Source organism: Ambystoma mexicanum, chromosome 8, assembly GCF_040938575.1.
Source record: "Ambystoma mexicanum isolate Mex_15411 chromosome 8, UKY_AmexF1_1, whole genome shotgun sequence".
Classification (NCBI taxonomy): Eukaryota; Metazoa; Chordata; class Amphibia; order Caudata; family Ambystomatidae; genus Ambystoma; species Ambystoma mexicanum.
Window position 1 is genome coordinate 1,718,149,141 of NC_090929.1, and position 19,350 is coordinate 1,718,168,490.

Below are 19,350 nucleotides of genomic sequence, written 5' to 3' on the forward strand. Positions count from 1 at the left end.
AGAATTCTTTTTGTGGGTTTGGCGCTCTGAAGATTCGGTTGTCGTAATGTTTCCTCTTCGCTTTTTGTATTTCCTTTTTATATGAGCGGATCTGTTGCAGGAATTTCAATTTGTTTGCCGTCATGTTGTTGGTCCTCCATTCAGATTCTAGTTTTCGTTTTTTTCTTTTCATGGCGTTGAGTAGTGGGGTGAACCATTTTGCTGTTGTTTTCTTACGTGACGGGGTGAAGGGCTTTTCTTTGGCGATGTTGTCTAGAGTTGTTGCGATCCAGTTGTGGAGCATGCCAACTTTTTTGTCTAGGTCTGCTTCTTGCATGGATGGTGCTTGTTGTTTTCTGAGTTCTAGGAGTTCAGTTAGGTTGGCGTTTTTTATGGTTCTCCAGTTTCTTTTCATCATGATCAGTGGTTTTTCTTGTTCCTTTTCTGTTTTTCTTGTTGCTTTTCTGTTGGAGCGGCCGTTGTGATTATGAATGGAATGGTGAGGTGGTCGCTCCAGAGTATTTGAATTGGGTGTGCTGTGGTGGTGAGATCCTTGTTGGCGAAGATTGCGTCGAGTGTATGCCCTGCTGAGTGTGTTGCTCCTTTGACTAGTTGTTGTAGGTTCATGGCTGCTAGTTGGGCAGTTAGGGATTTTTCTGTGGTTGTGGTTTCTTCATCGAACCAGATGTTGAAGTTTCTGAGGATGATCAGATGGTTGTACTTGATGGCTAGGATGGTGACTGCTTCTGTGAATGTGTCTATGAAAGTCGCACCGTAGGTTGGTGGTCTGTATATCAGTATGAATTTCAGGTTAGTTTTGGGGTTTACTGATAGCCGTAGTATTAAGGATTCGCATTTCTCGATGTTTAATGGATCTTCCAGTTTGATGGCCAGTTGTTCCTTGTGGATGATCGCTAGTCCCCCCCTCTTTTGGATTTTCTGTTTGCTTGGATGCATTTGAAGTCTTCAGGCAGGCAGTTGTTGAGGGTGATCTTGTAGTTGTCATCTAACCATGTTTTGGTTACAAATAGGATGTCTATGCCTCCTTCTGATAGGAGGGCGTATATTTCCATTGAATGTTTGGACATTGACCTTGGGTTTATTAAGTTACAGTGGATTCTCTCAGTGTGATTTTGTTTTGTGTTTATTCGTTGTTTGTGTTTCCGTATTGGTGTTGGTAGGATGAAGAATGGCGACGGATGCTTCTTCATTGAAGCGGTCCAATAGGTTGATAACAGGGCTGATCAGTCATGGTGTTTCTGCTGTGATGCTGCTCGGATGAAGATCAGCAGTGGCTTCTTCATTGTGTCCGATCGTTGGGTTGGAGGTGGCATTGTTGGTTGTCGAGGACTCGCTGTATTGTGTGTGATGTTGCGGAAATCGATGGTGACCCTCTGTTCTTGTGATGTAAGGGGTGATGGGGTTGGAGCCCTCCCACTCTCTTTTTCGGTCCTCCGATCTTTTTTCCCGGTGTTTCTGGAAATTCTTTGCGTGTCTCGAGGTTTCCGTGTTGAGGCGTTGGTGTCCCGCGGTTGTCGCGAAGTAAGGTGTGAGGTATAAGGCTTTTTCGCTTACAGATTTTGTTCCGGTTATGGTTGCGTTAGGCGTGTTTCCTTCCAATGGAACTGCTTCTTCTGGGTTCTGTCGGTGTTGTGTGTTCGCGTCTCTTGTTGCACGATCTTGTTCTCTTTCTCGGCATCCTTTTCTGGGTCAGGCCATTTTCTGTTTAAGGTGCAGGCGTAGTAGGGTAGTTGGTCCTCTATGCTGTGTTGTGCAGGCGCAGTGATCTTGTTTTTTTCCTTCTCTGGATACGCTGGGGTGCTTTCCTAGCTCAGTCTGTCGTTTCTGTCGGTGGGTAGTGTGTGTTTCCTAGGGGTGCAGTGTCGTGGAGTGTTAGGATGTTAAACGGTCCGGTGGAATGGGACTTGATTAAGATGGGTTATGATTGGTTTCCGGGATTAATAGATTACTGAACTAAGCACAGTTAGATTAGGGGTCCTGTGTAATGGAAGAAAGGCTTACACCTAGGGGGTGAGAGAGTTCTGTACCTAACACGGCTGGATTTGAGGGTCAGCCAAAACAGGGGAGCACGATACTAAGCACAGATAGACTTGAGGGTCCTGCACCGTAGGGAGGAGGCCCACGCCTAGGAGAGCAACAGGATATCAGACTGAGCAACTGTATTTGAGGGTCAGGTGAAGTAGTACTGTCTGATACCAAGCACAGCGAGGTCTGGGAGTCCTGCACAGTGTACGTCTCCCTTGGGTTCACTGCGGTGAGCTAGCCATGTAGGTTCAGGGGGGGCATGTGCTGGTTGAGGAGTGAGTTTGGGGGTGCACCTAGGACTTACTAAATATCTTACCTTGCAATCTGGACACAAAAGCCCAACTAGATGTGAGAGACCTGTATAGTGGGAGAGATGCCTATCAATGCAATCTAAACATCATAAAATGCTATTTGGAGACAGAACCCCTGCTGAATTTGCGAGATCTTTATGGTAGGGGATAGGTCTATCAATGTAATCTAAACGTCATACAAAGCAATTTGGAGACAGAACCCCTGCTAGATTTGAGAGATGTGTATAGTGGGAGGGAGGCCTATCAATGCAATCTATACATCATACAATGCAATCTGGAGACAGAGCCCCTGCTTGAAAGACCTGTGTAGTGGGAGAGAGGCCTATCAATGCAATCTAAACATCATAAATGCAATTTGGAGACAGAACCCCTGCTAGATTTGAGAGGCCTGTATAGTGGGAGAGAGGCCTATCGATTCAATCTAAACATCATACAATGCAATTTGGAGACATAACCCCTGCCAGATTTGAGAGGCCTGTATAATGGGAGAGAGGCCTATCGATGCAATCTAAACATCATACAATGCATTTTGGAGACAGAACCCCTGCTAGATTTGAGAGGCCTGTATAGTGGGAGAGGGGCCTATCAATGCAATCTAAACATCATACAATGCAATTTGGAGACAAAACCCCTGCTAGATTTGAGAGGCCTGTATAGTGGGAGAGAGGCCTAACCATGCAATCTAAACATCATACAATGCAATTTGGAGACAGAACCCCTGCTAACTTTGAGAGACCTGTATAGTGAGAGAGAGGCCTATCAATGCAATCTAAACATCATACAATGCAAATGGGGCTAGAACCCCTGCTGAATTTGAGAGATCTTTATAGTAGGGGTAGGTCTATCAATGTAATCTAAACGTCATACAATGCAATTTGAAGACAGAGCCCCTGCTAGATTAGAGAGACCTGTGTAGTGGGAGAGAGGCCTATCAATGCAATCTAAACATCATACAATGCAATTTGGAGACAGAGACCTTGGTGAACTGGGGAGCCCTGTATAGGTTTATACAGAGGAGAGGTGTCTGTGCCTGACTAGATTGGTACAGTATTAAGTAATGATTAAGTTGGGATGCAGAAAGCGGTCGCGGGAGGTCTGGAGCGGGTATGGAGGAGCCTGGGGGCCTCAATGGAGTTTAGGCAGGTGGTGTGGATCAGGGGCGACACTCACCATGCTCTGATGTTAATGGAGCCGGTGCAGTGCAGCCTGGAAGGTAGGCCAAAGCAACCAGGGACAACGGACCAATGGGAGCGGGCGGGGGCGGGACGGGAGGAGGGAGGGAAGGGATGCAGGAAGTGGTCGCAGGCGGCCTTGAGCGGGTATGGAGAGGTCTGGGGGCCTCAATGGAGTTTAGGCAGGTGGAGTGGGTCAGGGGCGACACTCACCGTGCTCCGATGTTAATGGAGCCGGTGCAGTGCAGCCTGGAAGGTAGGCCAAAGCAACCAGGGTTCACGGACCAATGGGAGCGGGCGGGACGGGAGGAGGGAGGGAAGGGATGCAGGAAGCGGTCGCGGGCGGCCTGGAGCGGGTATTGAGGGGCTTGGGGGTCTCAAGGGAGTTTAGGCAGGTGGGGTGGATCAGGGGCGACACTCACCGTGCTCCAATGTAAAAATAAAATAAATTGGTCCCCTCCCACAGTGGTACTGATGAGCTGAGCGACCCCCACGGCTTCAGAGGTGCTAGCTCAAGCGTATCTGCCAGATTGACCCATCCACTTCTCCTCTGGGGATTGCACTCAATGTTTGGTATTTATATTCCCATTCCTTCTTCTAGTGCTGTGCCCCTATACTGTCCACATTTGCACCCCTACAGTTCTCCAGGAATCCTTCCGAAGACTTGAGAACACATGTACCTGTTTAATAATGTCCAAAGGAGCAGAAACAGAAACCCTGTTTTGCTGTCCAAAGTCCCTACCTGCAGCCACCCAATGAGCCAACTTGTAAGGTTTAGTGCCTTTGACCGTTTTTTTACCTTAGTCACTGTCTCTTCCTATTTTGGATCTTTCCACATCGGCAGCCCCTTGAGCAATAGTACCCGCAGGTTCTAGTATTTCTCTCCTCAAAATTGGTATATATGGTGTGCCGGGCTCTTAGATCATTCTGGCTATATGGAGGTATATTTAGCCAGCCTGACTCTAAGATGATTCTGGCTATATGGAGGTATATCTGGCGTGCCTGGCTCTAAAATGATTCTGCCTGGCTCTAAGATGATTCTGGCTGTATGGAGGTATTTTTAGCACGCCTGACTCTAAGATGAATCTGGTTATATGTAGGTGTATTGTGTGCCTGGCTCTAAGATGATTCTGGCTGTATGGAGGTCTATTTAGCCCGCCTGACTCTAAGATAAATCTGGTTATATGTAGGTGTATTGTGTGCCTGACTATAAGATGATTCTGGCTGTATGGAAGTATATCTGGCGTGCCTGGCTCTAAGATGTTTCTGGCTGTATGGAAGTATATCTGGCGTGCCTGGCTCTAAGATGATTCTGGCTGTATGGAGGTATATTTAGCCCGCCTGACTCTAAGATGAATCTGGTTATATGTAGGTGTATTGCGTGCCTGGCTCTAAGATGATTCTGGCTGTATGGAGGTACATTTAGCCCGCCTGACTCTAAGATGAATCTGGTTATATGTAGGTATATTGTGTGCCTGACTCTAAGCTGATTCTGGCTGTATGGAAGTATATCTGGCCTGCCTGGCTCTAAGATCTTTCTAGCTGTATGGAAGTATATCTGGTGTGCCTGGCTCTAAGATGATTCTGGCTGTATGGAGGTATATTTAGCCCGCCTGACTCTAAGATGAATCTGGTTATATGTAGGTGTATTGTGTGCCTGACTCTAAGATGATTATGGCTGTATGGAGGTATATTTAGCCTGCCTGACTCTAAGATGAATCTGGTTATATGTAGGTATATTGTGTGCCTGACTCTAAGATGATTCCGGCTGTATGGAGGTATATCTGGCGCGCCAGGCTCTAAGATGATTATGCCTGTTTGGAGGTATATCTGGCATGCCTGGCTCTCTCTAAGATGATTCTGCCTGGCTCTAAGATGATTATGGCTGTATGGAGGTATTTTTAGCCCACTTGACTCTAAGATGAATCTGGTTATATGTAGGTATATTGTGTGCCTGATTCTTAGATGATTCTGGTTCTGGAGGTATATTGAGCACGCCTGACTCTAAGATGAATCTTGTTATATGCAGGTGTATTGTGTGCCTGACTCTAAGATGATTCTGGCTATAAGGAGGTTTATTTAGCCCGCCTGACTCTAAGATGAATCTGGTTATATGTAGGTGTATTGTGTCCCTGATTCTTAGATGATTCTGGTTGTATGGAAGTATATTGAGTGCGCCTGACTCTAAGATGAATCTGGTTACATGTAGGTGTATTGTGTCCCTGATTCTTAGATGATTCTGGCTCTATGGAGGTATATTTAGCGTGCCTGACTCTAAGATGAATATTATTATATGTAGCTCTATTTTATGCCTGATTCTTAGATGATTCTGGTTGTATGGAGGTGTATTGAGCGCGCCTGACTCTAAGATTAATCTGGTTATATGTAGGTGTATTGTGTGCCTGACTCTAAGATGATTCTGGCTGTATGGAAGTATTTCTGGCGAGTCTGGCTCTAAGATTATTCTGGCTGGCTCTAAGATGATTCTGGCTATATGGAGGTATATTGAGCGCGCCTGACTCTAAGATGAAACTGGTTATATGTAGGTGTATTGTGTGCCTGACTCTAAGATGATTCTGGCTGTATGGAGGTATATTTAGCCCGCCCGACTTTAAGATGAATCTAGTTATATGTAGCTGTATCTTGTGCCTGATTCTTAGATGATTCAGGTTGTATGGCGGTATATTGAGGGCGCCTGACTCTAAGATGAATCTGGTTATATGTAGGTGTATTGTGTACCTGACTCTAAGATGATTCTGGCTGTATGGAGGTATATCTGGCGCGCCTGGCTCTAAGATTATTTTGGTTGTATGGAAGTATATCTGGCGTGCCTGGCTCTAAGATGATTCTGCCTGGCTCTAAGATGATTCTTGTCATGAACCGCTGAATTCGTCCATTCTGGACTTCATGGTCCATGATGCACCGCGGTATGAACTCTGTGATTCTACCAACATGGGCGACAGTTCCAAAACACTGCACACCAGCTCTTCCGCGTTACGCTCGACTTCCTAGAAAAGAGCCACGCCCCTGCAGCGCCGCGCATCTCAACGCTACTGCTTGGTGTAGTTAGACGTGTGTTATCGAAGTCCACTCCGTGCTCTTTTTTGATTCCTTTGTTTTCCTCCTCCTATTCCTGGTACTCGTTCGTTCCCTTCCTTATCTCTTGCCACATTGCCAAGTCCTTCAGAGGACTTCTAGGAACTCAAGCAACCATCCGTAACTGTCTCCAACATTATCCAAATTCCTCCGGCATACCAAACATACTCAGATGTGTTTTCAACAGCCATTGTTCAAGCTCTCCCACCTCATAGACCCAAGGTTTGTGCCATTGATACAGAACTATCTGCGGTGATTCCCTTTGTAAGAATGTTCATTTTGTTTGAACCAGAAAAGAAAGCTCTCCGAGAATATCTGGATACCAATTTGACAAATGTTACTATTCGACCTTCCAAATCCCCAGCTGGTGCTTCCCTCTTCTTCGTTCCTAAAAAAGACACCAAGGAACTTCGACCTTGTCTGGATTACAGTGGCCTCAACCAATGCACACTCAAGGACCGCTATCCATTACCACTTATTTCGGACATTCTGGAGGCAGTGAGGGGTGCTGTCATTTTCACTAAACTTGATCTCAGACATGCTTACCATCTCATTCGCATAAGGGAAGGCAATGAGTGGAAAACGGCCTTCAGAACTCCCTTTGGCCACTTTGAGTATCTGGTAATGCCCTTTGGTCTCACCAATGCCCCTGCAGTATTTCAACGCTTCATGGATCGGGTTTTTTCTGACATGCTGTTCCTTTTTGTCATTGCATATCTGGACAATATACTAATTAACTCCAAGGAACCTCAGGCCCATCAAGAACATGTAAGAGCAGTTCTACAACGCCTACGTGAACACAAGCTCCTGGCCAAACCTGAAAAATGATGCCTTTTCCATGTATCAACCGTTCATTATCTTGGATTCGTACTTAGTTCCGACGGTATCGGAATGGATCCTTCCAAGGTTGATTCCATCCTGTCTTGGCCCACTCCCACTACTGTGAAACAGATTCAATCCTTCCTGGGACTTGCAAATTTCTACAGAAAATGTATACCCGTGTTTTCTGACATTGTACATCCCATTGTAACACTCTTAAAGAAGGACACTCCATTTCAATGGTCCTCTGTTCAAGAGACAGCCTTTCAACAAGTGAAACAGGAATTCACTCGAGCTCCAATCCTAGCTCAACCTGATATAGATCGACCCTTCTTGGTAGAGACAGACGCATCCGACTATGCCATTGGAGCAGTCTTAAAACAAGAACTTGAGGACAAGATGGAGCATCCTATTGCATACTTATCCCGCACCTTGACTCCCAGTGAGAGTCATTATTCCGTCCTGGAGAAGGAGTTGTTAGCCATCCGACAAGCCTCTACTGACTGGAGTCATCTTCTTCTAGGTGCCAAACACCCAGTACAAGTTTGTATGGACCATCGAAATGTCCTACAGTCCCTGGAGTGCAGAAAAAGCCATCAGGCCCGCTAGGCCTTTTTTGCCCAATATCAATTTCAAATTCTCCACTTTCCTGGAACACATAACATCATAGCTGATGCCTTGTCCAGACGTCCTGATTATGAGCCCCTCAAAGTACGGACCTTTCCCAAGATGTTTCCTAACACCGTGTTTGTAGCTTAAGCTATTTCTCTCCTGGAGGACATTCGTGCAAAGACACCTTCTTCCGAACTCTGGAAGGAATACAAGGGGAACAATCCAAAGAACCTCCTGCTGAAGGATGAATAACTCTTCAAGGAAACACCGCTGGCAATACCCACACAAGAACTGAGACATAAAATTACAAATCTATGCCATGATACCCCCCATTCAGGACATCGAGGTATCACCACCACCCTCCATCTTTTACAGAGGCAGTTTTGGTGGACAAGGATGAAAGACGACATAAGAACCTATGTCCAATCCTGTGCAGTTTGCAACCAGAATAAACATGATAACAGAAGACCAGTAGGTCTCTTACACCAACCAGCAATGCCAACACGACTTTGGGAAATCATCGCCACAGATTTTATTGTGGAATTACCCCCATCCAGAGGATACACGACCATAAAGGGAAGCTCAGTTTATTTGAGTTAATTTTGTGACTCTTGGACAGGGTCACCCACAGTCTCTATCCTGCATCTCCCATTTCGGGTAATTATAAATTGGTAGTTAGCTCGAACCCCGAACGGCCGCAATTTATGTTTGTATTTAGTGTGCCAGGCTCTAGGAGGATTCTGGCTGTATGTAGATATATGTAGTGTGCTTGACTCTAAGATGATTCTGGCTGTATGTAGGTGGGTTTAGCGTGCCTGACTCTAAGATGATTCTGGCTGTATGTAGGTGGGTTTAGCGTGCCTGACTCTAAGATGATTCTGGCTGGTGTGTAGATATTTGTAGTGTGCCTTACTCTAAGAGGTATTTGGCGGTACCTACATCTATGCAATGCGTCAAACACTAAGATGTATGTCACTGTATGTAGCATGCTTGCCTCTGATTTATCTGGCTATATGTAGATATATGTAGTGTGCCTGACTCTAAGATGTATCTGGCTGTATGTCACTGATTGTAGCATGTGTTGGGGTCCAGATGTGCCCTCCAGGTAAGGAAGGTAAGTGTCCTGGGTGGTTTACACGGTTCTTACCAGTGTTATTGCATTTAGGAAGTGGCACAGTGTTAGCAGTATCCTACACCTCTGTTGGAGAAAAGCCCTGGTGCCTTTAACAAACTTTTAAAATGCTTGGTCAGGCAAGTTTGATGGGTTTTCTCTGTGGCCTGGACATTTTGAAATCCAGAAAGTCCAAGTTGAATTATGGTTCCCTGTGTGTCCTCAGTGGGGTCCGTGCACAGATGCTTTTCCATTATGGCAGATGCACAAACAGACACTCTGGGACGTTTGCCTGCCTACACAGGTTCTTTCCTCATGGGTCTGCCCTGCCTAGTCTCAACCCAAAGTGAACCTTCAGCCCATGTCCCAAGATCCTCGGTTCAGGGGTTCCCAAACATGTGCACTTCACAGTGAGAACAGACTCACATGTGTGTCCATCTGCACCTTGCAGGCTTTTAGAGAAAAAGTGAAAAGCCATGACCACTAAATCCTTCCAAAACTGTAGTTCCATCATGAGGAAACTGTTGCACCCATCCACTCGCCGTGGTCGTCAGCCTCTGCGCTCAGAATCAGCCCTCCAATAGTTTCAGGTGTTGTGAGGAATCGTCACCAGGCAAGGGTGCAAAGCCCTGGTGTCGCCAAGGGAGTACTCTTCCCTTTGCTGGACTAGGGACAGTTCCCATGGAAACCCCCACCCGCTGGGTAGGGGGGGGCGCAGCACCTGCTAAATAAAATTGCTGAGCTCTCAATTCCCTGATGGACACAGACACCAGAATGTTTTTATAGGGATCCCAACGGAGACACCTCTTCACTTATTTAAAACACTTCTTTTTGTACCCTTTTACCGTTACTATTCACTAGGATTCTCCTGGCGTGAGCTCCAACTAGTTGGGGAGCTGTCACATCATCTCACCCTTCCTTGGAGGGGTTGCGGGGCCTTGGTTTACTATCCTGCCAAGTTCTATGAGCGTCAGCCATGTTCCTCTTGATTATAACTTGGGGAGAAATTCCCCAAATGGGGTCCCGCACCCCTCCACTTGATAATTCACACTGTTCTTTAGGTCTAACTTTCCTTTGTCCCACAGCGTTGGTTTACTTTCCTGCCAAGGCCTATGAGAGTCACTGGTAAGAGCCAAGTTCATATTTCTCCTTGTTACGGTTAAGGGTCCGCTACCCCAGGATGGGTCCCAGGCCCCTTCACTTGGTATCTCTTCCCCAGGGAGTATTCCTACTGCAAACTGCTTTCCACTTCACTCGCTCTCTGGGTTTCTACTACCCTCGGATTGGCCACCCTATTACTTGCAGGGTCTTGGCCGTCACCCTCCGGTTGTTCGTGAGCCTCCCAGGAGCTGCAGTTGATTCTGTGGTTCACCGCAGCCTTCCCCAGTTCTCTGTGCCTGTCGTCTGTGGTTTGGCAGCTTCCTGAGCACATCAGAGTCACCTCCAGTCCTATGTGCATCTGCTCTGCAGACACCATCCGTCCCTTCCCCCTCCTACTTTGAATGGGAGCTGACCAATGACATTGCACGAAAGACTAGAGTGTGTGATTTAGTTCTGGTCAGTAATCCTCATTACTCGTTGCCTCTTCCTGGTCCCAGTGGTTTCTACTTGGGACGTGTTACAGAAGTACATGGGGATTTTGAGGTATTTTAAGGGAAAGTGGGATTAGAGGGATATAAAACACACCTGAGGACTGGAGGTGGGTAACTAACCTGTATATGTACCCTAACGTTTTCACACAAAAAACAATCAGGTCTGGGCTTTTATTTATTTTCATTCAGTATTGTCAATGAGTACGGCCAACATTGCCCTCCAACTACACTAACTCTACCCTCCTGCGGTGACTAGACCCTAGGTTGCGGTGGTGTGCCGCTTATCTTTATGTTAGGGGACAGAAAAAGAGGCTTTCCCTAACTATTTTGAGCAATGAGGAAACTGCTAGACTGGGAGAGGGTTATGGGGGCTGCACCAGCTGGCTTTGTCTTGGAAGGAGCAATACATAAGTGAAGGGAGACTTCTCTTCGGGTACTTGTAGGCAGGAAGCTCTACAGGTTTGATTCTTTTTTTGTGATTCAATAATAGTACTACATAACCTTTGTTTTAATAGCGCTTCCTACTCTAGCTTTGTCATTTCGTAGCACTATAGATATAGGGGGTCTTAATGGTTCCCAAATTAATGATACTCTATCACCCACACGAGGATAAGAGGCCCTTTCATGTGGGCAGTGAGCACTTAACTCAGATATCCCTCTAACCGGATTGAGTGTATTAATGACGGTGGATACAGAAGCTGAGAGGTGCATGCACTGGCCGAGAGGTGCATGCAGAGGCGGTGTGGTACATGTAGAGGGAAAGAGCTGCATGCTGAGGAAGAGAGGTGCATGCATAGAGGTTCACGCAGAGGCGGAGAGGTGCATGAACCGGGCAATTTCCTTAATCGAATGTGATTCCTAATGCCCTTGGATGCTCTTGGGGTCACGCATGAGAACTCTTCACTTGGGGCTGGGTTTAGCATTGAGACCCCTGTCCTCTGAATCCCTTGACTTGGTAGATCTGAAGGTGCGATAAGAGAGTTTCCCACCATGCCCTTTCCAAAGCTCGTGTTACCCATCGCCCAGCATTGCATAGCAGGATGTTGGGGGACTTGCATGGCTGTGGAGGCGCAATCATGGCCATGCTGCATATGCACAGAGGAGGACTCAGAGGGTGAGAACATGCACCCAGTGGGCATTGCCCAAAGCAGATCTAAGTACATGGCAACTTACTGGGCATGTCCATGCCAGGCACACATTCAGGGGCAGCACCTTCCATACATCCTTCTGTGCCCTATGCTTTAGATAACATAGAGTGCTAACATGTAGCATGTGAACCAGCAAAGACCCGCCCCTCTTCTGATTGGATAATCTCACTTCATGTGCTCATGTGTCATCCGTATGGCCCTTGCATGTGTCTCTGTGTTGTCCTTATGACACTCACACTAGTTACTGTAGCCTCCCTATAGGACTGCCATGTGTCCCTGTGTCTTCATCATAACACTCACATGTGTGTGGTTGTATGGCTCCTTATAGCACTCACACTACGGACACGTCAAGTCATGTTACTGGGGAGCATGCCACTCTCTGCTGCCAATTGCATGTTCTTCCAGCATCATTCTGGTGGATCTGAAAGACAGAGGGTGGGGTAGGTTACAGGGAGAGGGCAAATACATGATATCTGTGCTGGTGTGTTGATGTGTGCATTTAGGAAGTATGCAGGTACTGTGTGTGAGCTTGTTTCTAGGTGGTCATGACATGTCAAGAGAACTTAAGGTAGCTGTTTCCTGAGGAGGCCTGGTGTACCCATAGTGTGAGGATGGCCTGGTTGGGTTTCTGTTATAAATCTGTTGGAGAGGTGTAGAGTTCTGATGTTGGATATCTTTTGGGAGCGGATATCAATTGATATATGTGGGTGGTTTGCATAGTGTGTGTTAGATCATGTAATCTGAGCAGTCATTGAAGACCTCAAAGGACATTTGGAATCCATCTGGTTTGGCCATGGGTAGGAAACATTTTGAGGTGCCCTGGAAAACTCCAGAGAGGAGACATTGCAGTGCAACACACAGGAACAGACTTGTTTCCCCGTGTCTTCCTTCTGACACTACCACTTGTTTATGTGCCTTTCTTCTAACGTGCACACTTGTTCCTGTGTTTTCCTTCTAATGTGCACACCTGTTCCTGTGCCTTCATACTAACGTGCACACTTGTTCCTGTGTTTTCCTTCTAGAGTGCACTTGTGTTCCTTTGTCTTCCTTCTAATGTGCACACCTGTCTCTGTGTCTTCCTTCTAACATGCAAACTTGTTCACGTGTCTTTCATCTAATGTGCAAACTTGTTCCTGTGTCTTTCTTCTAATGTGCACACGTTTTTGTGTGTCTTCCTTTTAATGTGCACTCTTGTTCATGTGTCTTTCTTATAACATGCACTCTTGTTCCTGTGCCTTTCCTATAGCATGCACTCGTGTTCATGTGTTTTTCTTATAACATGCACTCTTATTCCTGTGTCTTTCTTCTAATGTGCACGCGTGTTCCCTTGTCTTCCTTCTAACACAAACTCTTGTTACTGTGTCCTTCTTATAACCTTTCTTATAACATGCAATCTTGTTCCTGTGTCTTCCTTCTAATGTGCACTCTTGTTCCTGTGCCTTTCTTATAGCATGCACTCTTGTTCCTGTGCCTTTCTTATAGCATGCGATCTTGTTCCTGTGTCTTCCTTCTAATGTGCACTCTTGTTCCTGTGTCTTCCTTCTAATGTGCACTCTTGTTCCTGTGCCTTTCTTATAGCATGCACTCTTGTTCCTGTGCCTTTCTTATAGCATGCACTCTTGTTCCTGTGCCTTTATTATAGCATGCAATCGTGTTCCTGTGTCTTCCTTCTAATGTGCACTCTTGTTCCTGTGTCTTCCTTCTAATGTGCACTCTTGTTCCTGTGCCTTTCTTATAGCATGCACTCTTGTTCCTGTGCCTTTCGTATAGCATGCACTCTTGTTCCTGTGCCTTTCTTATAGCATGCAATCTTGTTCCTGTGTCTTCCTTCTAATGTGCACTCTTGTTCCTGTGCCTTTCTTCTAACGTGCACTCTTGTTCCTGTGCCTTTCTTATAACATGCACTCTTGTTCATGTGTCTTTCTTATAGCATGCACTCTTGTTCCTGTGCCTTCCTTCTAATGTGCACTCTTGTTCCCTTGTCTTCCTTCTAATGTGCACTCTTGTTCCTGTGCCTTTCTTATAGCATGCACTCTTGTTCCTGTGCCTTTCTTATAGCATGCAATCTTGTTCCTGTGTCTTCCTTCTAATGTGCACTCTTGTTCCTGTGTCTTCCTTCCAACATGCACTCTTGTTCCTGTGCCTTTCTTATAGCATGCACTCTTGTTCATGTGTCTTTCTTATAACATGCACTCTTGTTCCTGTGACTTTCTTCTAACATGGACACTTGTTCCTGTGTCTTCCTTCTAACATGCACTCTTGTTATTGTGTCTTTCTTATAACCTTTCTTGTAACATGCAATCTTGTTCCTGCGTCTTCCTTCTAACGTGCACCGTTGTTCCTGTGCCTTTCTTATAGCGTGCACTCTTGTTCCTGTGTCTTTCTTCTAATGTGCACTCTTGTTACTGTGTCTTTCTTATAACCTTTCTTATAACATGCACTCTTGTTCCTGTGCCTTCCTACTAATATGCACTCTTGTTCCTGTGCCTTTCTTATAGCATGCACTCTTGTTCCTGTGCCTTTCTTATAGCAGGCACTCTTGTTCCTGTGTCTTTCTTCTAATGTGCACTCTTGTTACTGTGTCTTTCGTATAACCTTTCTTATAACATGCACTCTTGTTCCTGTGCCTTTCTTATAGCGTGCACTCTTGTTCCTGTGTCTTTCTTCTAATGTGCACTCTTGTTACTGTGTCTTTCGTATAACCTTTCTTATAACATGCACTCTTATTCCTGTGCCTTCCGGCTAATATGCACTCTTGTTCTGTGCCTTTCTTATAGCATGCACTCTTGTTCCTGTGCCTTTCTTATAGCATGCACTCTTGTTCCTGTGTCTTTCTTATAACCTTTCTTATAACATGCACTCTTGTTCCTGTGCCTTCCTACTAATATGCACTCTTGTTCCTGTGCCTTTCTTATAGCATGCACTCTTGTTCCTGTGCCTTTCTTATAGCAGGCACTCTTGTTCCTGTGTCTTTCTTCTAATGTGCACTCTTGTTACTGTGTCTTTCGTATAACCTTTCTTATAACATGCACTCTTGTTCCTGTGCCTTTCTTATAGCGTGCACTCTTGTTCCTGTGTCTTTCTTCTAATGTGCACTCTTGTTACTGTGTCTTTCTTATAACCTTTCTTATAACATGCACTCTTGTTCCTGTGCCTTCCTACTAATATGCACTCTTGTTCCTGTGCCTTTCTTATAGCATGCACTCTTGTTCATGTGCCTTTCTTATAGCAGGCACTCTTGTTCCTGTGTCTTTCTTCTAATGTGCACTCTTGTTACTGTGTCTTTCGTATAACCTTTCTTATAACATGCACTCTTGTTCCTGTGCCTTTCTTATAGCGTGCACTCTTGTTTCTGTGTCTTTCTTCTAATGTGCACTCTTGTTACTGTGTCTTTCGTATAACCTTTCTTATAACATGCACTCTTATTCCTGTGCCTTCCGGCTAATATGCACTCTTGTTCTGTGCCTTTCTTATAGCATGCACTCTTGTTCCTGTGCCTTTCTTATAGCATGCACTCTTGTTCCTGTGCCTTTCTTATAGCAGGCACTCTAGTTCCTGTGTCTTTCTTATAACATGCACTCTTGTTCCTGTGTCTTTCTTCTAACATGGACACTTGTTCCTGTGTCTTCCTTCTAACATGCACTCTTGTTACTGTGTCTTTCTTATAACCTTTCTTATAACATGCAATCTTGTTCCTGTGTCTTCCTTCTAACGTGCACTCTTGTTCCTGTGCCTTTCTTATAGCGTGCACTCTTGTTCCTGTGTCTTTCTTCTAATGTGCACTCTTGTTACTGTGTCTTTCTTATAACCTTTCTTATAACATGCACTCTTGTTCCTGTGCCTTCCGGCTAATATGCACTCTTGTTCCTGTGCCTTTCTTATAGCATGCAGTCTTGTTCCTGTGCCTTTCTTATAGCATGCACTCTTGTTCCTGTGCCTTTCTTATAGCATGCACTCTTGTTCCTGTGCCTTTCTTATAGCAGGCACTCTTGTTCCTGTGCCTTTCTTATAGCATGCACTCTTGTTCCTGTGCCTTTGTCTCTCCTCTAGCCCTGGACCTGCGGCTTGTTGACGGGGGGCACCGGTGTGCTGGCAGAGTTGAGATCTACTATGGAGGATTTTGGGGTACGGTGTGCGACGATGCCTGGGATATTCGCGATGCACAGGTTGTGTGCCGCCAACTCTCCTGTGGAACTGCAGTGATTTCTACTTCAAATGCCTATTTTGGTGAAGGCTTGGACAATATTCTGCTGGATGAAGTAACCTGCAGAGGGGGCGAATCCCGCCTCTGGAACTGCAGTAACAGTGGTTGGGGGATCCACAACTGTCTCCACTCTGAAGATGCTGGGGTCATCTGCTCGGGTACGTACTCATTCCTTCAGATTTCTTTAAGTCTTTCTTGGTCACCTCTCAAGTGGGAGCTGAATATTAGGACCAAATAGTGGTCTACGTGCCGCAGGAACCTATGGGCGCGGAACGCTGAACCCCTGTACCACCAGAAGGAACACACAAGGACCATTTCTGCGGTCTGAAGCTTTTGTGCATTCAGTATGAAGCGGTGTTGTTAGGAAAGTCTTGTAAGACTGTCCGGGTGAAAAGGCTACTTGTCAGTAGTCTAAACATAAAAGGCAATGGGTTTACTGAACATCTCTCTTTTATTTATTTGAATGGCAGGGCGAGCTTTGACACGAGCAAGTAGGGTGCCTTCCATTACCGCATAGTGGTACAAACGGAGACCCGGTGTGCTATGGAAGCAATTAGAAAGGGAGAGGGACAGCAAAGACAGAACACAAGCAGTGTAGGAAGTATCATTTACACTATGGATTGATGTACATACAGTTGTTAGGACTGATTTTCTATACTGTGGCCTGGAGGACAGATGTATAGAAGGCCAACCTCTATCGTAACAGGGACAACTCTGGGAAGCTCTAGCCAAACCAGTTTAGGTAGCATTGATGAGGGTCTAATCTAAGTTCTTCAGATGTGGTGAGCTTGTAAAGGGTCCACAATGAGGTCACCCAATGGGAGTCATAGATTACACTTAGAGAGGATGTATACAAATACAGTTATTTATTTATGGCCAAAACACACTATGAAAAATAACTGCTAGGAAGTAGAGTTATCACCCAAGACTAATAAACTAAATACATATATACATTCACTTTGTTATAGGGCATAATACATATCAGAAACTCAGGCAAAGGAAAGGTTACGTCAGTATTATGCATTCCAGGTCCACAGAGATGATCCCTAACTCAAATTGTCCAGCCCTAAGTCATCTGGTACCTTTTGCCCAATAGTTCAGGTAAAAGTTCAACAGAGGTTATGAAGCAGGAAAAAATGCAGGTAGGGTCTCTGGGGTCCAGTGAAGGGTTCTTATGGTTAGGATACAAGTTAGACTAATGCCCAAAAGTAGACCCAACAGTCAGATGTCTTTCCCATACTCCGATTCTTCCCCAGACTTTGCAGAACAAAGGAAGAGGGTCTGAGGTTCTTTTTCCCGCTGAAAGTTGCAGCCCTCGATTCACAGGGGTTGCAGGTCTGAGCTGATCTCCAGTTGGTGTCTATCACTGTTGCAAATAATGCAGCAAAACTTGATGCAGGACCCCTCTCAGGACTGCACTTGGGTCAGGTAAGCTATTTCAGATGGTGGTCACCACAGCATGGCAACGCAAATGGACTAATCAGCTGCAGTCAACTTTCCCTCCTATCTCGGGTCCCCACGATGCAAGGACGCCGGAATTCCGCAGAGGTTAACCTTGTAGGGCCAGCTGAGGATCCCTCCAGTTTCAGGCCGAAACTCAGAATGGTGATGCCGGCAGCACAGTAGGCCAAAATTGAAGCTGGTCAGCCACAGGACGGTTCCAGGGCACTTTCGAAGGCTTCCTTTGGTAGGGAACCGAGCAGACATCAGGAATGGATGGTCCCTGCACTCCAAGGGTCGCAGCTCCTTCGCAGGACTTCTAAAGATCACGGGCAAGACAGGGCTCCTCCAGGACAGCAGCAGAGGTTGGTTGCCAGGCCTCCTTCAGTCGGATCTCAGGTTTCTTCACGGGTCTCACAACTGGAAAGGATACTTGGCTCCTTCAGGTTTTTCCAGGATCTCAGAAGAATGGGTTCAGGGGTCCTCTTCTTATCCTAAAAGCCAGGCAAGAACTGCTCCCCTCACTAGCCAATAGCAGGGCTAGCCCACACACCCCAGCAGTGGTCCAATCAGGACCACTGGCGGGATCATTCATGCATACCACTCAGACACACCAAAACCAGTTTGTGGATTGGGATCAGACAGTCCCAGCCCACATCCTGCCAGCAAACACACACAGCCCTCCAGTAGCACGCCAAAAGCTTCTGCTTTCCAGGCACTGGAAGTCCTTATAAGGATTTTCCTGGCCTCTCAGGCCAAGAAGAAGACTAAAGAACAAGATGGCAAACGGACAAGTGAAAAATGTCATAGTACGGCCATGTTTGACCAGTAGCCACAGCTAGTATCCAAACGTGGTAAGGCTAAAATTAAAATTCCCAAAAAGTGGGAAATAGTCACTGCTACCACCAGCTAATCCTTTTAGCACACCTAGAGTAACCAAAAATCTTCTGAGTTTTAGTCTAGGGCAAAACAAAAATGTACCCCATTGTACTGCAGTGTAAGCTGCTGTGCACAATGATAAAAAGTTGCCACCAGTGATAAAAAATTAACCAGAAGTACTAACACAGTAACACGACTAAGGAAAACAATGTTTCCCAGTACTGACAGCCTGAATGACATGTCAGTTTCCCCATGACATATGAGCAAAGGCCAGTGCAGTGAAGCTTAAGGCTTCCCTGCACTACAAAAAGTACAGGTCAGATTAAAAAATAAAAGCAATAAGTTTAGGGGTTCCATAAACATGGAAGGAAAGGTGCAGTAAAGAGAATCTTTCCTAACAACAGTACATGTCATATGCAGTATATACATTAAAGAAATGCCTAGGGGGTGGGTCGTTGAGGAAGGGTATGCTAACTCATTACTCAGGCATTCTATCAAGGCAGAGGACTTTAAGTGCAGTTTTGAAAGTTAACAGAGTTTTAATGGCCTTGATGTCGGGGGGATGGGGAGGTAGAGAATTCCAGTGGTGAAGTGCACATAAGGTAAAAGACAGAAGCAATAGGTAGCACAGTGAGCACATGAAATAAGTAAATTAATAGCAAGTCTGTTGTCATATCTTATCCAAGACTCTCACCATCCAATGCCCACCCTACAGAGTCTGCATAAACAACTCTACATACTCCACTTAAACAACCATCTAAAATACACATAAACAATCCCATATATTCTACATAATTAGGCTTTTTGGATTTCAGTAAAGTACAATTTAATCTGATTTCTGCCCCCCAAAAATAATGTTCCCATTTAGGGGTTTATCCAGAAAATGTCTGAAAATGTCCACTAGATAGCAGAACTGACCTTGTTAAACATGGATTACTGTA

General features: G+C 45.6%; 1 protein-coding gene across 1 annotated transcript in view; it reads left to right on the forward strand.

Annotated features, from left to right (window-relative positions):
• LOC138473484 (deleted in malignant brain tumors 1 protein-like) overlaps positions 1 to 19,350 on the forward strand; it is a 1,627,178-nt gene that overhangs the window by 196,018 nt on the left and 1,411,810 nt on the right. Inside the window, exons 5-7 of the mRNA XM_069612128.1 lie at positions 10,008 to 10,019; positions 15,937 to 16,248; positions 17,004 to 17,021. Coding sequence (XP_069468229.1) covers positions 10,008 to 10,019; positions 15,937 to 16,248; positions 17,004 to 17,021 — 342 coding nt within the window. The remainder of the gene's footprint in view (positions 1 to 10,007; positions 10,020 to 15,936; positions 16,249 to 17,003; positions 17,022 to 19,350) is intronic.